Source organism: Cervus canadensis, chromosome 10, assembly GCF_019320065.1.
Source record: "Cervus canadensis isolate Bull #8, Minnesota chromosome 10, ASM1932006v1, whole genome shotgun sequence".
Taxonomy (NCBI): Eukaryota; Metazoa; Chordata; class Mammalia; order Artiodactyla; family Cervidae; genus Cervus; species Cervus canadensis.
This window is the reverse complement of record NC_057395.1, coordinates 60,925,251-60,947,106: the sequence shown is the minus strand read 5'-3', so window position 1 is coordinate 60,947,106 and position 21,856 is coordinate 60,925,251. Positions and strand designations below refer to the sequence as shown.

The following is a 21,856-nucleotide window of genomic DNA, read 5'->3' as shown; positions in this document are numbered from 1 at the left end:
TAGGCCTCAAGGAGAAAAAGAGTCATTGTGTTAATGTCCGCATCACTATTTATTGCTTATTTGATAGATGTTTATCTGAATGCCTGCTATGCACCAAATAGCCGCTAAACCCAGTAAAGTTTACGAAGTCTTGATGAATGAGGCCTGTTGTGCTGGGAAAGTTGTGATCTGCTGTGGCAGGTCAGAAAATGGAGACATGGTACATTACTAAGTGAATCTGCATGTTTTCTGTGATGCTGTGATCAGTTCTAGGTAACATGGAGCCTTGAGAGTAGGTGGGATTAAAATAATCATTTTTAGCATGGTTATCAGAGGAAATTAAGAAAAAATATAAAGAAGGAAACAAATGGTTGACAATCTCTCACCTAGCAGCACACAAGTTCAGAAAATTCAGAGAGTACTGAAAGATACAAAGTTAAAATAAAAATGCCTATTTCTCTTGTCTCCAGAAATCATCATTTTAATAGTTTCTCATATATCTTTAAAGAAAAAAATCTGCATCTGCCATCACATTTATGGGTATCCTTTAAAAACTTTTTTTTTTTTTTTTACAGTAAAGGCATTTTGTGATATTCCTTGAAATGGATATAGCATAATTTAACCAGTCCCCTGTTAATAGTCACTTCAGTTGCTTCCAGTTTTTTTTTTTGTTTGTTGCTGTCAACAAACTGCCTTGTTTATGTCTGGGTTTACTTTTTGGGACATCTCTGACGAGTATGCTTCATGCAGTGGAATTACTAGGTCAAAGGGTTTGATCATTTGAAAAATTAGACATGGATTGCCAAATTGTAATCCAGAAAGTTTGCTCCAGTTTATCTTCTCAACAGTGTGCAATCACATCTGTTACTTTCCAACCCTGGTGCCATCAGACTATTAGTTTTGAAGATCTGACAAATGAAAAATGGTATCTCCTTTTTCTGCTGATTTGCATTTCTCATCTGGAATAATCTTGGGCATCTTTTCATATGTTTAACTGGTGAGAATTCGTTAAGATTTTGATTTCATGGGTAGTCCTGAGCAGGTAAGCATTCCAGGGAGAGAGAGTTATGCAGGTACAAAGGCAAAGAATGGGGAAAGTGTTTAGAGAAGATTTGTTCAACAGATACTTAACTATGCACTTACAATAATTAAGATACTATGACCCTAAGAAGCCGGAGGAGAAACCTTCTTTGTTAAGACAGGTTTGTACTCCTTATCAAGATTGAAAATTCTAAGTGCCCCCAGGTGAGGTTCCAAGAGGGAGCCTCAGAAGTTAAGAATCTGGGTAGGTCCCTTTCTTGTTGGGAGAGTCCTGGTATCTGGGCAGGGCTTTGAAGGATAAGGAGGGTTTGGAAAAGTGGAGATAGGGGTGGGGGTTGATAACAGCCTACAGACCAGAGTAGCTTGAGGCTGCTCATGGGAGGAAAGGCAGGGATGAGGTCGCACAAGAAGCTCCATCCTGAGTGTTAGGCTGAGGCCTGGAAATGAAAGAGCAGCTGGAGGCCCTCTCAGCCACCCCATTTTTTTTAAAGGCCCTAGTGGTATAGGAAACAAGGTTGGCCAAAAATGTGACAGTTCCACAGATCTGTAGAAAAAAAAAAATTAAAGGAATAGAGCAAAACTCAGTTTGAGAACCCATTCTCAAACTAGTCTTAACTATTTTTGTTTTTACTCTGTCAACATTTGTGCAAGACTGATACCCAATATCATAAATATCACAGAAAGAAAAACCCTGGACCAGCAAGGCTAAAGTGTTTCTGTGGAATATCCATGGAGTTTTGAGGAAGCAGAGACTTCTAAGATACCATTAGCTGGTGGGAGTGTAAGTCCATGCAACTCCTCTACAAGGCAATTTGGCAATATTTTCTCAGATTTTAAAATGCATGTATCTTAGAGAATAAACTAGTGGTTTCCAGTGGGGAGAGGGGAGTGGGGAGGGAGATAGGGACAGAAGGTTAAGAGACACAAACTATTATGTAAAAAATAAATAAGCGATCGTTAGGATGGGCTTCCCTCTTGGCTCAGTGATAAAGAATCCGCCTGCTAATCCAGGATATACGGGTTCAATCCCCGGGGTCGGGAGAATCCCCCAGGGAAGAAAACGGCAAACCAGTCCAGTATTCTTGCCTGGGAATTCCCATGAACAGAGCAACCTGGCGGGCTACAGTCCATGGGGTTGCAAAAGAGTCAGACATGACTTAGCAACTAAACAACAACAATAATTATAAGGATATAATGTACAATACAGGGAATATAGCCAACATTTTATAATAACTATAAATAGATATGACCTTTAAAATTTAGCAATTACTGTGTTGTATACTTGAAACGGATATAATATTTTACATCAGCTATACCTCAATTTTTAAAATGTATATAGGACTTCCCCAGCAGTCCAGTGGTTAAGAATGTGTTTCCACTGCAGTGGGCACAGGTTTGATCCCTCACGGGGGAACTAAGATTTCACCTGCCATATGGCATGGCATGGCCAAAAAAACAATTTTTTTAAAGCGTATCCTTTCACCTAGAACACATTTTAAGAATACATCCTATAGACATACATATACATATTTCACAAAGATGTGGGAGGATATTCATTGCAGCATCGTTTACATAAGATCAGCACATACACACACTAATGTTCATTTCTAGGGAGCTGAATTCTGCTGTCTTAACAGGTGAATGCCATGCGGTTGTTAAAAGAACTGAGTAGATTTATATATGCTGACATGATTGATCTCTAAAGTGTAATTGAGTGGGAAAAAAGGTGAGGTGCAGGGAGTGGGTTCAGTATGATCCCATTTATATTTAAAAGAAACTAAAGAAAAATGAAATGATGGGAAGGCCACAGGGCTGTTAGCATAATTACCTGTGGGTAGTGGGATTGAGGTGGGGGGCAGGGAGAGAGTGAGACATTTTATTTATATATTCTTTTATGCTACCTGGGTGGGTCTTTTTTAGAACCTTGCATGTATATTACTTTTACATTTTCAAAGACTAGTTTTATATCTTAAAATAGAATACATTTTAGAATAAAATAATACAGAGCCTTGCCAGGGGTTTGTGTAAAGTTTATATGTCATGGGAAAAGGGGCAAATGCATTTGACAGTCATATGTACAGTTTTGGGGGCTTTGAGCCACAATATCTGCCTGTTGTCTCTTTTGTTTAAATGTTAAAGGTGGATCTAATGGCATAGTGACTTTAACTGTGGCTGTGGTAACTGCTACACATACATACATACATACTAGAGGCTTGTTGAACCTCTCGTCTGACACTGTACTGGAGGCTTTGTACGAGCCAATTAGTACTGTTCTGGAAGCTATGTATTATTACCTCTGTCTTTCTGATGGCGACTGAGACACGGTGAGGCTAAGTGACTTGCCAAGGGTCACCCGGATGATCAGAGGAACAGTGATCCACATCTGGGCCTTTTAAACTCTTGTGTCGTGGTTTCCTTCACCATGCCACACACACCGTGTCCATCAGGAGAGAACATGGGAAAGGAATGGTAAATGTCTCAGTCTGTGTGAGCTGCTGTGACAAAATACCACACACTGGGTGGCTTGGACAACAGAAATTTATTCCTCAAAGTTCCAGAGGCTGGAAGTCCAAGATCAGGATGCCCACAGATTCATTTCCTAGTGAGAGCTCTCTTCCTGGCTTGCCTTCTTCACGCTGTGTCTTCATAACGTGTGCCTCACAGAAAGAGCTCTGGGGTGACTTCCTCAGAACTTCCTGGTGCTTACAAGGGCACCAGCCCTACCAGATTAGGGCCCCACCATTACGACCTCTTTTTTTTTTTTAAAGAATTTTCTTAACTTTACTTCTCAAGAGGCTCTCACATATATTTTCTTTTTTTTTTTTTCCATTTATTTTTATTGGTTGGAGGCTAATTACTTTACAATATAGTAGTGGTGTTTTTGCCATACATTGACATGAATCAGCCATGGATTTACATGTGTTCCCCATCCCGATCCCCCCTCCCGCTTCCCTCCCCATTATGACCTCTTTTAACCTTGTCACCTCTTCACAGGTGCTGTCTCCAAATACAGTAGTATTGGGGTTCAGACTTCAACCTATGAATTTTGGGGCACACAGATATTCAGTTCTTAGTAATATAGTGCTGATAAAGAGGTTCACATGCGCAAAAGAATAAGTGACTGGCAACCCACTCCAGTATTCTTGCCTGGAGAATTCCATGGACAAAGGAGCCTGGCGGGCTACAGTCCATGGAATCGCAGAGTCAGACATGACTGAGTGACTATCACTCACTAAGATAATGTATAATAACGTGTTAAAATTTGCTGTTCTGTCACATACTCAACAAGATGTTTGTTGTGGGGGAGAGAAACCCAGAAAACATGGATAGACAAAACAGAAGAAAATAAAAATCACCTAAAATCTTGCCACACAGAAGCAACTGCTTTCAAAAGCAGGGCAGAGGGGCTTCCCTCTTCCCTGGTGGGCCCAGTAGTTAAGACGCCATACTTCCAGTGCAGGGGGCTCGTGTTCAATCCCTGGTCGGAGAGCTAAGATCCCACATGCAGGACCCCCCCTCAAAAAAAAGTGAGGTAGAGAAAAAGTTCGTGTAGTATGTTACCATTTGTGAGAGTGAAAATGGGAAAAATTATATATTTGGATTGATTTGTGTTTGAATAATATGTGGAAGTATAAGCAAAAAGAGCGAGTGTATATGTGCTTAGTCGCTGAGACATGTCTGACTCTTTGCAACCCCGTGGACTGTAGCTTGACAGGCTTCTCTGTCCACAGAATTTCCCAAGCAAGAATATTGGAGTGGGTTGCCATTTCCTCCTCCAGAGAATCTTCTTGACCCAGGGATCGAACCCACGTCTCTTATGTCTTCTGCATTAGAAGGTGGATTCTTTAGCACTTGAGCCACCTGGGCCTTATCAAATAAAAAGAGAAGAAAAAAAATAAAAACCTATTTCAGTGATTTTCCCTTTCAGATCTTGTTTTGGGGGAGGTGTTAGAAGGTATTTGACCCCTTGAGATTTATGTGTGAACATGTGTGCGCACTCAGTCTCTCAATATGTTATCTTGTAAGCATCCCAACAAAATACATGAGTTTTTCAGATAATCGAGTGGTATGGTTAGATGGACACTGCTGGTGGGTGTTGTGAATATTTGTAACTTTTTTTTTTCTTTTCTTAACTGAAATATAGTTGACATAGAATATGTTAGTGTCAGGTGAACTATATACTGACTTGACATTTGCATACATTATGAAATGATCGCCATGGTAAGTCTAGTAACCATCTGTCACTATGCTAACTTTTTACAGTGTTATTGACTATATTCCTTATGCTGTATATTACATCCCTATGGCTAATGTCCAAACCTCTTAATCCCCTTAGCCTGTTTCATACCCCACCCCTCTCCCCTCTGTGTCTATGAGTCTATTTTTGTTTTATTCGGTTTTTCACATTCTATGTATGAGATCATATGGCATTTGTGTTTCTCTGGCTTACTTCGCTTAGCATAATACCCTCTAGATCCATCCATGTTGCTGCCAGTGGCAAGATTTCATTCTTTTCATGGCTGAATAATATTCCATTGTATGTATGGAGCATATCCTTATCCATTCATCTGTTGATAGACACCTAGGTTGCTTCAGTATCTCAGCTATTGTGCCTAGTGCTGCAGTGAACATTAATGTGCTTATATCTTTTCAAATTACAAATGTTTGTAACTCTAAGATAATCAAAACTGATATCAACATCAATGTTCTCTTTACTTCTCTTTTTTTAAAAAAGATGAATTGTTTTATTTGGCGTTGCTGAGTCTTTGCTGCCAAGCAGGCTTTTCTCGAGTTGTGGTGAACAGTGGGTACTTTCTCTAGTTGCAGTTTGCAGGCTTCTCATTATGGTGGCTTCTCTTGTTCTTAGGGGGCTTCAGTACTTGCAGCATGTAGGCTGAGTAGTTGTGGCTCCTGGACTCTAGAGCACAGGCTCGGTAGTTGTGCATGGGCTTGGTTGCTCCGCAGCATGTGGGATCTTCCCAGTTCAAGGATCAAACCTGTGTCTCCTGCATTTGCAGGCAGACTCTTTTCCGCTGAGCCACCATGGAAGTTCCCTTTTCTCTAAGGGGCTGTGGTGCTGCCAAGCAGGCTTTTCTCGAGTTGTGGTGAACAGTGGGTACTTTCTCTAGTTGCAGTTTGCAGGCTTCTCATTATGGTGGCTTCTCTTGTTCTTAGGGGGCTTCAGTACTTGCAGCACGTAGGCTGAGTAGTTGTGGCTCCTGGACTCTAGAGCACAGGCTCGGTAGTTGTGCATGGGCTTGGTTGCTCCGCAGCATGTGGGATCTTCCCAGTTCAAGGATCAAACCTGTGTCTCCTGCATTTGCAGGCAGACTCTTTTCCGCTGAGCCACCATGGAAGTTCCCTTTTCTCTAAGGGGCTGTGGTGCTGCCAAGCAGGCTTTTCTCGAGTTGTGGTGAACAGTGGGTACTTTCTCTAGTTGCAGTTTGCAGGCTTCTCATTATGGTGGCTTCTCTTGTTCTTAGGGGGCTTCAGTACTTGCAGCACGTAGGCTGAGTAGTTGTGGCTCCTGGACTCTAGAGCACAGGCTCGGTAGTTGTGCATGGGCTTGGTTGCTCCGCAGCATGTGGGATCTTCCCAGTTCAAGGATCAAACCTGTGTCTCCTGCATTTGCAGGCAGACTCTTTTCCGTTGAGCCACCATGGAAGTTCCCTTTTCTCTAAGGGGCTGTGGTTGGATAGGACAGGGAACACTGATCAGGAGTAGAATTTTCTGATGTTCTGTGTTCTTCTCTTCACAGCAATTCTCAGCCCTGACTGAAGTGCTCTTCCACTTTCTAACTGAGCCAAAAGAGGTAAAGTATCTTGTGATAAGGAGAGTTCCCAAGTGTGGGTCTGCGGTCCTGAGGTGCTTGAAGTGAAGGCCTGGTTTGTGCTGTCCCCCGCCTGCAGGTGGAAAGGTTTCTGGCTCAGCTCTCTGAATTTGCCACCACCAACCAGATCAGTCTTGGCCCCCTGAGAAGCATCGTGAAGAGCCTCCTCCTGGTTCCAAATGGTGAGTAGCCCCTCCTAGCAGCCGAGGCCAGAGACATTGTTTGAACATTCCCTCAATCCACCGAGTTGGCAGGCATGCTCTGGGCACTGAGCCAGAGCGTTTGGTAGGGAACCAGACATGGGCGGGACTGCAGTCTAGGCAGGGAAGCCAGGTAAACAGACAGCCGTGGGAGAGCATAATTGTAGTCTGCATCCCCACTTCGGTCCCCAGGCTTACCTTTCCTCTACGTGGTAGGTGCAAGATTGAGAGTAAGGGTTTCTAAACTTTTATAGCAATTTGACAAAGTTTCTCTCTTTTTAAAATATTTTATTTTATTTTATTTTTGGCTGCCTTGGGTCCGAGTTGCAGCATTCAGGAGCTTCATTTCGGCACACACTCACTAGCTGTGGTGCACGGGCTTAGTTGCTATGTGGCACCTGGGATCTTAGTTCCCCGACAGAGGATGGAACCCTCGTTCCCTGCATTGCAAGGCAGATTCTTAACCACTGAACCATCAGGGGCAGTCCCTTGAAAAAGTTTCTTGAATCTACTAATTTTAAAAAATGGGGTTTGCATTTTTTTTTAATGTGGTAGAATATATGTAACATATAATTGACCATTGTAACCATTTGGAGCTTTTTTGTTTCCCCATAGTGTAAACATTAATCAGTACATGTTTTGTGGCCAGTTTTGGATACATAAAGTTTTTTCTAGCAGGGTAGCATGCCTGCTAAACAAAAGTGAAGTTAAATGCAGCTCAACAAAAACCTGAACATTTAATGAGAGTCTCACAATCTTTTAATGATTTATTAGGGTAATCATGGCATAGAAATTTATCTGAATTTAAAATTTTTTTTTGATCCAGTTATTGGATGAGTCTCTAGCTCAGTTATCCTCACCCTTATCCTTGCTAAGACTTTAGTACATATTTTGTAAGAACAAGAACATTTTCTTTCATAACTGCAATGCAGTTACCAAAAGCAGGAAGTTTATACTGATTTAACACTTCTATCTAATCTGTGATGTGTATTCACATTTCACTAAGAGTTATTTGGGGCTTATATTTTGTAAGCGTTTTTTTCATTTCATATTTCTAGAAATTAATTTTCATTGTATGGTACAAAAATATCAGTCCATGGGAGATTGAAAATTTTTAAAATAGGTTTTTTGATGCAGATAGTTTGAGAAATGGGGTTTGCTTTAGAGCAATCAGGGAAAGATTCTAGCCAGGAGGGAGGTGATCACAAAGGTTGAACTGCAGGGTTATCTGTCGTAGCACTGTTTATCACAGAAAAATTAGAAGCAGTCCAGTTACCCAGCTGTTGAAAATTGGTGTGATGTGCTGTGGTCCAGTTTTGCAGAGGAGTATGGTGGTGGTGCTTGTAGTAAAGAACCTGCCAGTCCGTGCAGGAGACGTAAGAGATACAGGTTTAATCCCTGGGTCGGGAAGATCCTCTGAAGGAGGACATGGCAGCCCACTCCAGTATTCTTGCCTGGAGAATCCCATGAACAGAGGAACCTGGTGGGCTACAGTCCAGAGGATCACAAAGAGTTGGACACGACTGAAGCAGCGTAGCACACACGCATGGTAGTGATCAAGAATTCAGTCTGAGTTAGTAGGAACTGGGTGTGAACCCCAGTCTGACCCTTGATAAGTAGTGTGGCTTTGGTACCCAGTCTCTTTCAATCCCTAGCAATAACCCTCCCCCAGCAGTTGTTCCACTCCATCTAAGCTTGTTTTTGGTGTGTGCATGGGGTTGTTTTGAAGATTAATTAAGATAATAGAAATAAAATGCTGAAAAAATATTAATAAATAAATGTCCACCGACTCAATGGACCTGAGTTTGAGCAAGCTCCTGGAGTTGGTGATGGACAAGGAAGCCTGGCATGCTGCAGTCCATGGGGTCGCAAAGAGTCAGACATGACTGAGCAACTGAACTGAACTGAAATAAAATGCTTAGCACAGTTCCTCAGCAAAAGGTTCTTATTTTTCATGTTATGTACTAATATTAATTTTTTTAACATGTTGTTGAGAAAAATGTAATGATATGGAAAACCTTTCACAATATTCTGTTTAGTTCTGTCTGCCACAGTCCTATTTTTGTATAAAAAAAAAAGAGAAGTTAACTGTGGCTCTGTCTGGGTGATAAGACTGCAGATTATTTTACTTGTTTATTTTTAGCTAAGTATTGTCTTAAAAGTTGCTAGAATTAATTTGGCAATTTAATTAAAAGTTAATTTTATTTAAAGAGAGGTGACATTTGAGCCCAGGCTTAAAGAATGAATAAATGTTGACCTGGCTGAGAGAAGGTAAAGCAGCATCCCCAGTTTGCATATTTTAAAAATTAGTAATAAGCTGATCTTCCCAAGATCTCAGCCTAATGGTGCATTAAAAGTTGGGAACTTGATTTGTTTGTACCTTCTGGTATATTCTTCGTGCAGATCCTTTTCTTTGCCCTGTCTTGTGCTCCTGAGGGTTCAGGGTGTGAATTAGAAGATCCCTGAGGTTTCCAGCTGTGGAATTTTATGCTCCTCTGTTTGTGAGATTCTTGCCTTCTTTGCAGTCATGGGCAGTTAAAAGCATCAGAACCACAGGCTGGATGGGAATTGCAGTCTTCTCTGGTGGTTCAGATGGTAAAGAATCCGCCTGTAATGTTGGAGACCTGGGTTAGATCCCTGGGTTGGGAAAATCCCCTGGAGAAGGGAAAGGCTACCCTCTCCAGTATTCTGGCCTGGAGAATTCCATGGACAGAGGAACCTGGTGGGCTTCAGTCCGTGGGGTCACAAAGAGTCAGACACAACTGAGTGACTTTTACTTTCACGTAACACAAGAATTAATTTTCATTGCAAACTTAAAACTGCAGAGCTCTGGACAGTAAAAAGGGAAATTTCCTTTTTACTCTCGTCCGACTCTTGTCTCTAGAAATAATCACAGTATAATTTTGGCATGTATCCTTTTCTATTTTTATGTACACCGACAGACAGAGCCATATATATTCATGTAGTTTTGTTTTTCATCAGTGGCGATAAACCACAGAATTGCTGTGCGGCTTGCATTTTTCCATACCTAGTACATTGTGGAGATGTCCCCACATCAACTTCATTCTTTTGGTGACTGCAGTGGACCTTGAACTGAATTAATCTTCTTTTACTTACACCATTTCCTATTGCTGGACATTTTAGTTCTGACCCTTCACTCTTAGAACTGTACTGTACCGCAGTGAAAATCCTTAGGGAATCTATGTATTTAGCATGTGTGAGCATTTCTGTAGGACAGGTGTCCAGCTTATAGAACCAGGAGTTTTTATCCTCTGTATTCTCATTGTCCAGCCTAGACCTGTGGGAATGAGGAGACCTGTGAGTTGTTGTGGGCACTGACTTTTCAGGAGACCTCTGTCCGTTGTCCCTGCCTCCATTCTTTCCGGTCTTCATCCTCTCTGCTCCCTGCCCCCACTCACTCCTGCCAGACTGCCTTAATTCTGCTCAGTTCTGTGCTCCAGCCCCAGTACTACCTCTGCAGAAAGTCTTCCCAAACCATCTCAATCCATGCTGACCTCCCCTTCCGCTCCACAACAGAGATAGATTCTTTTATCTGCAGCCCTTTTTGAAGCTTAATCATTTAGTCATCTGTTGATCATGCTGTTTTGTATGTATCTATCTCATGGCCCTAACAGATAGTTCCTTGAAGTCATGGGCGGGTCTGTACTACTTTCCTAAGCCGCAGTTAAAAGTAAAATGATGACATAGAACAAGAGCTTTTGATTCATGCTGGGTGACTTGAGCTGAACTTGGGAGACCCTGTGACCCTCCCAGGGGATGTTGGGTGTATCTTCTTCAAGCAGGATTGATGAGCACTGTTTATAGCAGACCATTTTCTGTAGGTCCAGAGAACACTGAGGTGTGCTGAGTTCCAGGGACAGGCTTTGCAAGCTTACTTGGATTTGAGTCTTGGACATATCACTTTAGGTAGCTATTCGGCCTTGGACAAATCAGCCTCTTGGGACCTTGGTTTCTATTTGAAAAACGGAGTAGTAAGGGCAGTTTATGGTGATGGCTTTAGGAATAAATGAGTTAGTATCCATAAAGCACCTATACCATGCCTACTGAACTTTACATTGTTTATTTATTTATTTTTGGCTGTGCTGGGTCTTCATTGCTGTATAAGCTTCCTCTAGCTGGGGTGAGCAGGGGCTACCCTCTAGTTGCGGCATGTGGGTTTCTCATTGTCGTGGCTTCTGTGGTTGTGGAGCACAGGCTCTAGGCGCACAGGCTTCAGTAGTTTCAGCAGGCTAAGTAGCTATAGTTCCCAGCTCTAGAGCACAGGCTCAGTAGCTATAGTTCCCAGCTCTAGAGCACAGGCTCAGTAGTTGTGGCTCATGGGCTCAGTTGCTCACAGCATGTGGGAACTTCCCGGACCAGGGATGAAACTGGTGTCTCGTGCACTGACAGGCAAATTCTTTACCACTGAGCCACCAGGAAAGCCCTGCATTGTTTATTGACAGTTCAGTTAGTTTCTCTTCTGTGCCTCGATGTCAAATCACCAGATAAAACATCCCTTCCCTTAATGGAGAGGATCTGAATTCTCTTGACTGTTTAATTCAATTCAGTTCAGTTCAGTTCAGTTCATTCAGGCAGTCATGTCCAACTCTTTGCAACCCCACGGACTGCAGCACACCAGATTTCCTTGTCCATCACCAACTCCTGGAACTTGCTCAAACTCATGTCCTTCCAGTTGGTGATGTCATGCCCCAAAGCTTTTCAAGCTTTTCAGGTTCTAGAGTTGAAGTCTCAGGTTTGCTGAACTCCTCAGTAGCTCTCAACAATTTCTGTTTGTTTTACTCTTTTTTTTTTTTTGTTCTCATGCACTCTGACTTTCCCCTTCCTGCAGACTTCAAGAATGCTGCATTTCTTCCAAAGCATCTGCTAATCATCTGAGGTAGCTTGTAAGTCTCTTGGCCTCTTCCTCATCCCTTGGCCTGATGAGGGATTATCTTTTCAGTCCCAAAGGCTGCCATCCCAGAACAAATTCTCGGCGCCTCATGCCTTGTTATGGCAGCAGCCTCTCCACTTCTGTTTCCCATCCAGATTCTAGTTTGCCCTGGAATACAGAACAGCTTGGACCCTGCTGCTCCTCTCAACTGTTTACTTTGCCTAATGGACTCTGCAGTCCTTAACTTGGCTTCGAGGCCTTCCCCTGTCTAGTCTGAAAGTTCCCTCTTTGCCTTCTCCTTGCTGCATCCTGGTGTGGCTTGTGCAGTAAGACCTCGCTGAGGTGTGGCTTGTTGGAGTTCAAGGGACCCCAAAGACCTTCCAGATCAGTCTTCCCCAAATCGGTGTTTTCATCCAGGAAAGACTTCAGTGGCCAGGCAGGGTCATAAAGTTCTGTCCCTGCACCTCCCAGCCTTGGAATCTTGGAGATTCACACACATATTAACATATCTCAGTCTCTGAAAAGCCCGGCAGTAAACTGGTTAACCTGCTTAACCAGTATCTGCAAAACAGTTAACCCTGGAACTCGTCTTTTTGGGGGCAGGAGTGAGTGGACAAGGGGAGGGTTAAGTACAAGCTTTGTAAAGTGCTGATCTAGTCTGATCTTTGCCTTGGAGATAAAGAAACAGAGCCCTAGAGAGGGGAAGTGACTTGCTTTAGATCTTATAGAAGAAAAGCTGTTGCTGCACTCTCCTTGATTAGCTCAAAGCTTGTGGGTTTTGGGGTTGTTTTTTTTTTTTTTTAATGTTTTCTTTTACTCTTTAGTATGTAATTCTTAAAAGCACCTGAGGACTTCCCTGGTGGCTCAATGGTAAAGAATCCACCTGACAATGCAGGAGACATGGGTTCGATTTCTGGTCTGGGACGATCCCACATGCAGCAGAGCAGCTAAGCCTGTGCCCATAACTATTGAGCCTGGGCTTTAGAGCCTGGTTACTGCAGCTACTGAGCCTATGTGCCTTAGAGCCCATGCTCTGCAACAAGAGAAGCCACCACAATGAGAAGCCCACGCACTGCAACTAGAAAGAGTATCCCCTGCTTGCTGCAACTAGAGAAAAGCCCTTGCAGCAACAAAGACCCAGCACAACTAAAATAAATAAATAAATAAAAATAAGTCCATGAAGAATTGTTCTCTTAAAAAAAAAAAACCTGATTTCAGTCATTATCAACTCATATCCAGATTGCTTCACCTGTGCCCTGCCTACTTCAACTCATTGCTCTCCAAACTGGATTATTTTTAAACAAATCTCAGACATCCTATCGTTTCATTCAATTCCTAGTTATGTATCTCTAAAACATAAAGGACTTTCTCTTCCTTATCAAACCACTATGCAATGATCATATCTAAAATTAAAATACAAAGTCAGAGTTCAAACTTCCCCATTGTCTCATCCATTTTGTTTGTAAGTGTTCTCATTAAGATCCAGATAAGGCCCCCACCTTGCATTTGGTTCCTACGCGGCCCTTGTATGCTTACTTCACAGCTCTGAGACCTTGAGCCAAGTCATGTAGCCACTTTGAGAATCAGTTTCTTCAGGAATAAAATGGAGCTAATACTAGTAGTTCATATTGTTTCAAGAGTGGAGAAAGATGGCAATCCAGTGGTTAAACTTCGCACTTTCAGGGCAGGGGTCCCGTTCAGTCTGTGGTCAGGGAACTAAGATCCCACAAGCAGTGCAATGCAACCAAAAAAAAATAAAAATAATTTTTAAAGAATTTCTTTTAAAAAAACGGAGAAAGATAATAAATGTAAAGTGCTTGCTTCAATAGTAAGTGGTTGTAGCTTTACTGCTGTTAGTATTGATTGTCATTATCATTGTGAGTTGTCACCTAGAAAAGGTTACAGATAACTTTGCTGTAGGGTCATAATTTAAGCTGGTTTCTACTTTAATATCTGGCCCTTGTGGGTGCCCAGTAACTGGTTGTTATTTATTCATTTATTTATTTGGCCACGCCAGGTCTTAGTTTCGTCATGCGAAGGGATTCTCTTGTGGCGTGCAAGCTTATTTGCTCCTCAGCATGTGGAATCTTCCCAGACCAGGGATCAAACCCATGTCCCCTGGATTGCGGGAGGATTCTTAACCACTGGACCACCAGGGAAGTCTCCACGGGTTGGTGGTTTTTGTTTTTGTTTTTTAAAGAAAAAGTGATAACTCCCTTTTCCCACTCCCAAAGGAATCTATCTGGCTGGGCCAAAAAAGGAACAGTCAGCATTGAACAATAGTCACAAATGGTATTTAATCAAATGCTGGACTAAGTTCTCTGCGGGTTCCCAACCTTACCCTGCTCTATTTTCTGTGTGGCACTTCTCAGTAATACTCTACATGGAATAATACTCTATATAGAATCCACTGCAATGCAGGAGGCCTGGGCTCGATCCCTCGGTTGGGAAGAATCCCTGGAGAAGGGCATGGCAACCCACTCCAGTATTCTTGCCTGGAGAATCCCATGGACAGAGGAGCCCAGTCTGACATGACTGAGCAGCAACTAACACTTTCACTGTATGACTTACCTACTTGTTACCTTATTGTTACAATGTATTATATGTGTTATATCCCAAAAGATTGTGAGCCTCAGGAGGATAGAGTTCAGTTTTTCATGCATTCCAACATCCAGCTCAGTGCTGGCACATGGCAGTCTCAGGACATCTGTATACAGGGACTGTGACCTCTGTTTGCACGTGAACCTCGCAGGGCTGGATTCAGCTGGTGAGCCTTCAGGGTCAGTAATCACTGAATGAATGGGACTCACGTGCTCTCCCATCTGATTCACCAAGGCTTGGTTCTGTTCCTTGGACTTCCCTTACTACTCTGAAAAAGTTACGTAGGTTTTGGCTAGAAGAATAGTGTTTGCTAACTTTCCAGCCGTTTCCTGAAACCCTCTGCTTTGTCACCCACACTATTTGATGGCAGTGGGGGTTTGCCTAAGGCAACTGTTCCAGTGAAAAGTGGAGCTCAAGGACTTATAAACCATCCCAGATGGTTATCTGTATTTAAAGGACATTCTCAGATTTACCCTAGTGACATGTTCTAGTGACTACAGCCCTGGAGTTCAGATTTTTCGGACTGACATGGGGTCAAGGCTGCAGCCCTGTCTTGTGCTTACAGGACAGGGGAATCACCAAAGGAAAAAGCTGAAAAAGAAGCTAAGGGCTTGAGGCCTAACATGATGCAGATATGTGTATTTCTTTTTTTTTAAGATCATGGCTTTTTTTTTTTAAATCTTTATTCATCTATTTGGCTGCCCTGGGTTGTAGTTGCAGCATGCAAACTCTTGGTTAAGATGTTGGATCTAGTTCCCTGACCAAGGTTTGAATCCAGGGTCGTTGCATTGGGAGTGTGAGTCTTAGCCACTGGATAACCCAGGAAATCCCTCTATGTATGTTTCTAGAGTATGGTTCCTACCTGTCTCAGGTAGGGAGGTGCCATCAGGACAGAGAACTTGCTTTGGTCCCTGCAGCTCAGTAGCCTCAGGTGTCAGTCACTGTCTGGTTGCGGCCTGGTCTTACTCCCCGACAGCATCTCAGAATGACCTGGAGTGGAAAGAGCCTGAATTTGGGGATCAGCTGCCCCATAAGCTACTTTCTCTGCTACTTGCCTGCTTCGTGGCTCTGGGCAATACATTTAACCTTTTTTCTTGGAGCGGGGGGGGGCAGGGCTTTTTTTTTTAATTATAGAGAAGCACAGGAAAGAAAACAAAAATGACTCACAGTTCTACTGCCTTCCTATTAAATAAGAAGTAACATGCAGCTAGGATGTTTTTAAATGACACCAAGGAAAAAAAGTCCCACTCAGTCCCTTTCCTCAAAGGTATCCTCTGTTTTGTGGATATTTTCACCAAAAATGTACCTTACATCTCTCAATTTAGCCATAAGATAAGCATGTAATTAAAGCTATAAGTAAGAATAGATAATATACCCTTCTTTGTTTATGCAAAAGGGACCACACTAAGCAGACTGTTTTTAGCTTTTCTTTTCTTTTAATTATATTTTGCAAATAGGCAGGTCAGGAGCTACCTTGTATAGCATTCCGTTGTACGGATTCTTTCATTCAGCATGTGTTTAATGAGTTGAGGGCCAACCAATGAACAGTGCCTGGCACTTTTTTTTAGTAACTGGGGACACAGCAGTGGGCAAAACGGACCAAGTCCTTGTTCTCAACAAACTGACTTTTGTGAGAAAATTGACAATAAATATGTAGCATGAAGTTGGGTAGTTATAAACGCCATGCAGAAAAGGATACTTGAAAATTGGTCAGGGACCCTTTCAGAGGAGGTGCAATTCAAGCAGATTCCTGAGGAAAGTGAGGAGTGAGCCTGTGCAGATTTGAGGAAGCGTGTCTCTTGCAGGAGGAACTGCAAGGGTGAATGCATAGAGGTAGGAACCTGCCTAGCAAATAATGGGAAAAACTGAGTAAGAGGGAGAGAGCAGAGGGTTCTACAGAAGGACAGATCCACAGGGCGTCGTGAGAACTTCGGGTTTTACAATGAGTGGAACAGGAGCCATCTGAGGGTTTTGAGCAGAGAGGAGACACGGTCTGATTTAAGTTTTAACAAAAGCACCTTGCCGCCCAGGCTACTCGTGTGGACACACCAAAATCAGTGGACTGTTCCTGAGTTTTCCTCTCTCCTGCCCACACTGCTAAAGAGCTTCCCTCGCAGATCTGAGTGTATTGGGCGGGGGTGGGGGTGGGGGGCAGAGCTATAGTGAGCTCTTGGCAGTGCCGTTGTCAACTCTGGATTTGCCAGATCCTCTCCCCGCAAAGCTTAACCTTTCTCATCTTTAATTTCCTGGTAAATTAAAAGTTACAATGGTATTCTCCACCTTGGAGTATTTGGGGATCATCAGACAGAATGTTGGATTTGAACTGGGTATAAACTAAGGAGCGGCATGCCAAGAGTCGATTGGAGTGACTGGATGTAACAGCCTTCTTGGAGAGCTTTTATGGCCAAGGTTTCCTGGGGTCTCGCCTTTTTTTTTATTTCCCTGTGGCTTCCTTGCTCAGTCTGATTTTGGAGATAAAAGGTTTCCTCCCTTTGTTGACACCGTTGATTTTGCAGGGGACAACAGCCTTTAGGATTGTTTTTCTGGAGTGGGATGGGGGTAGGGGCTCGGGTTTAGGGTGTTACTTCAGGGCCCTCCCTGGACCGTGGTAGACAACTTCTTATTCTTTGATTAGTCATCTTCTGGAGGACTAAGAAGTGGAAAATTTTAAAGCTGTTGCCAGATCGTGACTGGAGGCTGTAGCCTGCAGGTTAAAGGTTGAGAAGACCCAGATTGCTGGGAGCACTTTATTTTCAGAAATGAGAGCCTACGAGCAGAACAAAGGAGGTGGGTGCAGGGCAGGAGTAGGAGGGTGGGGTTTCCCAGGGCTCCTGAGGGGAGGGGCTGTCAAGCCCCTCTGCAAGTGACTTGGCAGCTATAGAGGCTGAACTGCTTAGTCCATCTGGGTTTGCTTCCTGAGGGCTGACCTTCTGGGGCAGGCTGTCCCGTATGAAGACAAGAATGCTCTGTAATCCGCCCTAACCGGTGCTGTGACCACTGGGCCTGTGTGGCTCCTGAGCACTTGGAGCAGCTGGTGCAGCTGAGGAACAGAACACTCCATTTCCTTTCATTTTAATTCGTTAACAGTTAAAGAGGGGAATTCCCTAGCGATCCAGTGGTTAGTACTTGGCACTTTCACTAACAAGGGCCTGGGTTCCATCCCTGGTCAGGGAACTAAAATCCCACAAGCCATGTGGCAAGGCCAAAAAAGAAAACGTTAAAGAGCCATGTGCATTTGGTGGTTACAGATGGCACAGTGCCAGCTTCGGGCTGTTACCCCTGTGCCCGTCTGACCTTGAACTCCCCCACTTGGCTCCAGGAGTCTGTGGCCTTATTTCCTCAGATGAGTCACCCCCTCCCCAAGTCCAGACAGTCTTTGGTTTTGTCTGTAACTTCATCTATACTTTCTGCAGGGGCCAATGCTTGTGTGGTACCTAAAGTGAAGTGGAAGTTGCTGAGTCATGTCTGACTCTTTGCAACTGTATCATGCCAGGCTCCTCTGTCCATGGAATTCTCCAGGCAAGAATACTGGAGTGGGTTGCCATGCCCTTCTCCAGGGATCTTCCCGACCCAGGGATTGAACCCAGATCTCCCACATTGCAGGCAGATTCTTTGCTGTTTTGAGCTACTCAGGAATCTGCCAAAAACGCACCCTAAAACATGCTGCCTTGTTCCCCCTCGTCTCCTTCCTGCCTGGCTGGACCGAGATCATGCCAGAGTGAGTTGAGTCTTTGTGTTCCCTTTGTCGTCCCTGTCATTTAAGTTGTGCCCATTAAATACTTCCTGCCAGCAGACTGATTGATTTGCCCTCTCTGACTGATTTTTCTCATCTCCCAGGTGCCTTGAAGAAGGGTCTCACAGCCGAGCAGGTCCGGGCCGACTTCATGACTCTGGGTAGGTGACCACCCCAGGTTGCTCAGGTGACAGGCCCTGCGGCCCTTCCCTGTGGTCATGTCTCCCTTCTGTTCTCTTCCAGGTCTCAGTGAGGAGAAAGCCATCTACTTTTCTGAAAAGGTATCAGGATCCCTCTTAATCAAAGTGAATTAAGATTGTTTGCTTTTATTTCCTGAAAACATACAAATGGAAAACACCGACCAAGGAAAAACCATCCATCATCATATGTCATTTCCTAGCTTCAAGTTTTTCACTTGGTTTCATGCAGAGGACATACATGCATGAAAAACTATTCTGTGCATCTAATATTTTCCCTCTGATTTGATTAAATATAAATATCATACAGTTTTTGTTCCAACCTGGATTAAATCTTGAAATAAAAGAAGATTCCTGCTGCCCCTCTCGACCTGGATCTGTGCACACAGGCTGAGCCCATGCCTCTACACTCTGCCCACTGTCTGTGTAAAGACTAAACACGCTGCATTGGGGGCAGTATGAAGAGGGGTTTTTTTTCCATTGTGATGACTTTGGCTTTCTGCTTTTGTTCCAGTGGAAGCAGAATGCCCCCACCCTCGCTCGATGGGCCATAGGTCAGACTCTGATGATTAACCAGCTTGTAGATATGGAATGGAAATTTGGAGGTAACCAGTTAGAGCCAGTCCTGGGTCATTTGGGTGATGCAGGGTTGGGTGGCAGAGGCTCTCAGATGACTTCACTGGGGAAGCGGGATTCGGTCCCCTAGGATGGTTGGGTCCAGCAGCTGCTTCCCTGTGTCACTGTCCACATTCAGCAGCTCTTTCTACCCACGGCTGTCCGTGAGTTCACTTCCTGAAAAGCACAGTCTGCTGTCTTCATCCTGGCCCCCACATGTCTCCTACTTTACAACTTGCAAGATTGGGCTCTTCAGAGTTGGTCTTCAACCAGCCACTTACTATTTTTCTCTTTTGTGTCACAGTGACGTCTGGGAGCAGCGAACTGGAAAAAGTAGGAAGTATTTTTTTACAAGTAAGTCTTTTTCTGATCTCTGAAAATTGGGAGATTTTTGACTTGGTTATAAAGTATTAAATCTACATTCTACAATATTCTAATACAATTACTCACTCAGTCATGTCCAACTCTTTGCGACCCCATGGACTGTAGCCTGCCAGGCTCATTTATCCTTGGGATTTCCCAGGCAAGAATACTGGAGTGGGTTGCCATTCCCTTCTCCAGGGGATCTTCCCCACCTGGGGGTTGAACCTGGGTCTCCTGCATTGCAGGCAGATGCTTTACCATCTAACCCAACAAACCTACCTTGGGTTTCTTTAATATCCAATTAAACGGATGTTCCACTGAAGTGCCTTGTGTATTTCAGAGCAATGTGGTCAGCCAAAGATGTGATTACTGACACGCTTTCTTTCAGATGAATAGGATCTGGATATTGTTCTTGAAAGTTTTGATTGTTCCTGTCATCATGGGAATTGTTAGAAGCTTTGGTGTTGGACAATCTAGACTGCTCACGAGTAAAACTCTCAAGACACTGGATGCTTTAATGTTTCCATGAAAGTTCAGGTTTCAGGAATTTCTTTGCCCAGTTGTCATCATTTTAATTTAAATATTTTATTTCTTTTTTTCCTTTTTTGGCTCAGTTAAAGTTGGTGATTAAGAAAGGAAATCAAACTGAAAATGTATACATAGGTGAGTCCAAATTCCCATTTGAGTCTTTCCACTTTTTCTGTTTTCTTCAGTCATTAGGCTCCTGAGTGTGTGTTAGTTGCTCAGTCGTGCCCGACTCATTGCGACCCCATGGACTGCAGCCCACCAGGCTCCTGTGTCCATGAGATTTTCCAGGCAAGGATACTGGAGTGGGTTTCCTTCTCCTTAGGCTCCTGAAGCCCACCACTAATCATTTTTCCATAAAAAAAGTTATAATCGGACTGTGGAATCTCCATTCTGCCAACTTTGCTCTCCTAAATGATAAGCCATTAGCAAGTTGGAGACCCCACAGTCAATGAACTTTTTGCTAACAGGAAAGGATGGGGTAGGAATGTGAGCGAAAGTCGCTCAGTTGTGTCTGACTCTTTGCGACCCCATGGACTATACAGTCCATGGAATTCTCCAGTCCAGAATACTGGAGTGGGTAGCCTTTCCCTTTTCCAGGGGATCTTCCCAACCCAGGGATCGAACCCAGGTCTCCCACATTGGAGGTGAATTCTTTACCATCTGAGCCACAAGGGAAGCCCAAGAATACTGGAGTGGGTAGCCTATCCCTTCTCCAGCAGATCTTCCGACCCAGGAATCAAACAGGGGTCGCCTGCATTGCAGGCAGATTCTTTTCCAACTGAGCCATCAGGGAAGCTTGGGGTAGGAATGGTGAATTTCTAAGAGCAAGAAGCTCTGGGGCTATGGGAATCACATCAGCTGTCCTGAATGGCACTCTTTCATCCCTTTGTGCTGGGGAGTTAATGCCATTTTAAATCTCCTCCTCCACTTTTTTTTTTTTTAATGGAGCTGAGAACTTTCTGTGTTCAAGGCTTCAGTTCTTTATTATGATCAATTACCCATCCAGAACTGCTTAGAAGTATTAAGTCAAAAAATAAAAAGGAAGTCTCTGGGTGGAAATTCGTTTTCTTGGATGATTCTGTGGAGTTGGAAGCATTTACCTGAAGCCGCGTTTTCTCTCCCCAGAATTAACCTTGCCCCAGTTCTACAGCTTCCTGCACGAGATGGAGCGAGTCAAAACCAGCATGGAGTGTTTCAGCTGATTTCTGTCCCCGCCTAGCATCTCCACCTCGCCCCCTCCCTGCCCCCTCCTCCTCTTTCCCGGTGACCCGCTCTGAGAGGCTGCGTGGCCCCCAGGCCTGTGGCCTCTCCTCTGGGCCTTCCTGCTTCTTGGGAGCCCAGGTGCAAAGGTTTCTGAAAAACAAAGGACTAAATTCTTAAGGAGCCGGACAGGATGACCCTGAAGAGTCTTCGTGAGGCACCCTCCACCGCCTATCTCCCAGGTCACTGTTTAGATAGTCAGAAAGGTGATTGCATCTCAGATGCAGGGGAGGAAGTAAGCCAAGTTACCTCCCCTTCAAAGCTCCAGAGTACACAAATAGTCTGTTGCTCAAGATACCAACACTGATGACCTTCCCCACAAGACAGCAAGGGCTTGTTTATGACTAAGGAAGAGGTGGATTTCATGAATGACCCAAAAGGAGGTCCCAGCAGAGTTCCTACAGGAGTTTGTGGTGGTGGGGCCTTGCTGATTGGTCTTTAGTGGACACCTGTGTAAGAGTATGGGCTGGGTCTGCTCTGAAAAAAAACAGGCTTCACTTCAGGTTTTGCCCCATTGTGTGTAATGAGGCGGGCCTTTTGAGGTTATTTCAGCTTGTTTTGGTTCAAGCTGACCTTCTGTGGTGGTTAGATGAAGAATAAAAAAGGTTCTGAAGAACA

At 43.8% G+C, this 21,856-nt stretch overlaps 1 protein-coding gene across 2 annotated transcripts in view; it reads left to right on the top strand.

Annotated features, from left to right (window-relative positions):
* Positions 1 to 21,856, top strand: part of COMMD7 (COMM domain containing 7) — a 23,978-nt gene extending 2,122 nt beyond the window's left edge. Inside the window, exons 2-9 of one of the 2 annotated variants that reach the window (XM_043479107.1) lie at positions 6,779 to 6,832; positions 6,930 to 7,032; positions 18,380 to 18,436; positions 18,519 to 18,556; positions 18,987 to 19,077; positions 19,392 to 19,441; positions 20,065 to 20,113; positions 21,104 to 21,856. In XM_043479107.1, the coding sequence (XP_043335042.1) occupies positions 6,779 to 6,832; positions 6,930 to 7,032; positions 18,380 to 18,436; positions 18,519 to 18,556; positions 18,987 to 19,077; positions 19,392 to 19,441; positions 20,065 to 20,113; positions 21,104 to 21,180 (519 nt within the window). In that variant the 3' untranslated portion in view covers positions 21,181 to 21,856. The remainder of the gene's footprint in view (positions 1 to 6,778; positions 6,833 to 6,929; positions 7,033 to 18,379; positions 18,437 to 18,518; positions 18,557 to 18,986; positions 19,078 to 19,391; positions 19,442 to 20,064; positions 20,114 to 21,103) is intronic. The other variant, XM_043479108.1, reaches the window with a different exon arrangement.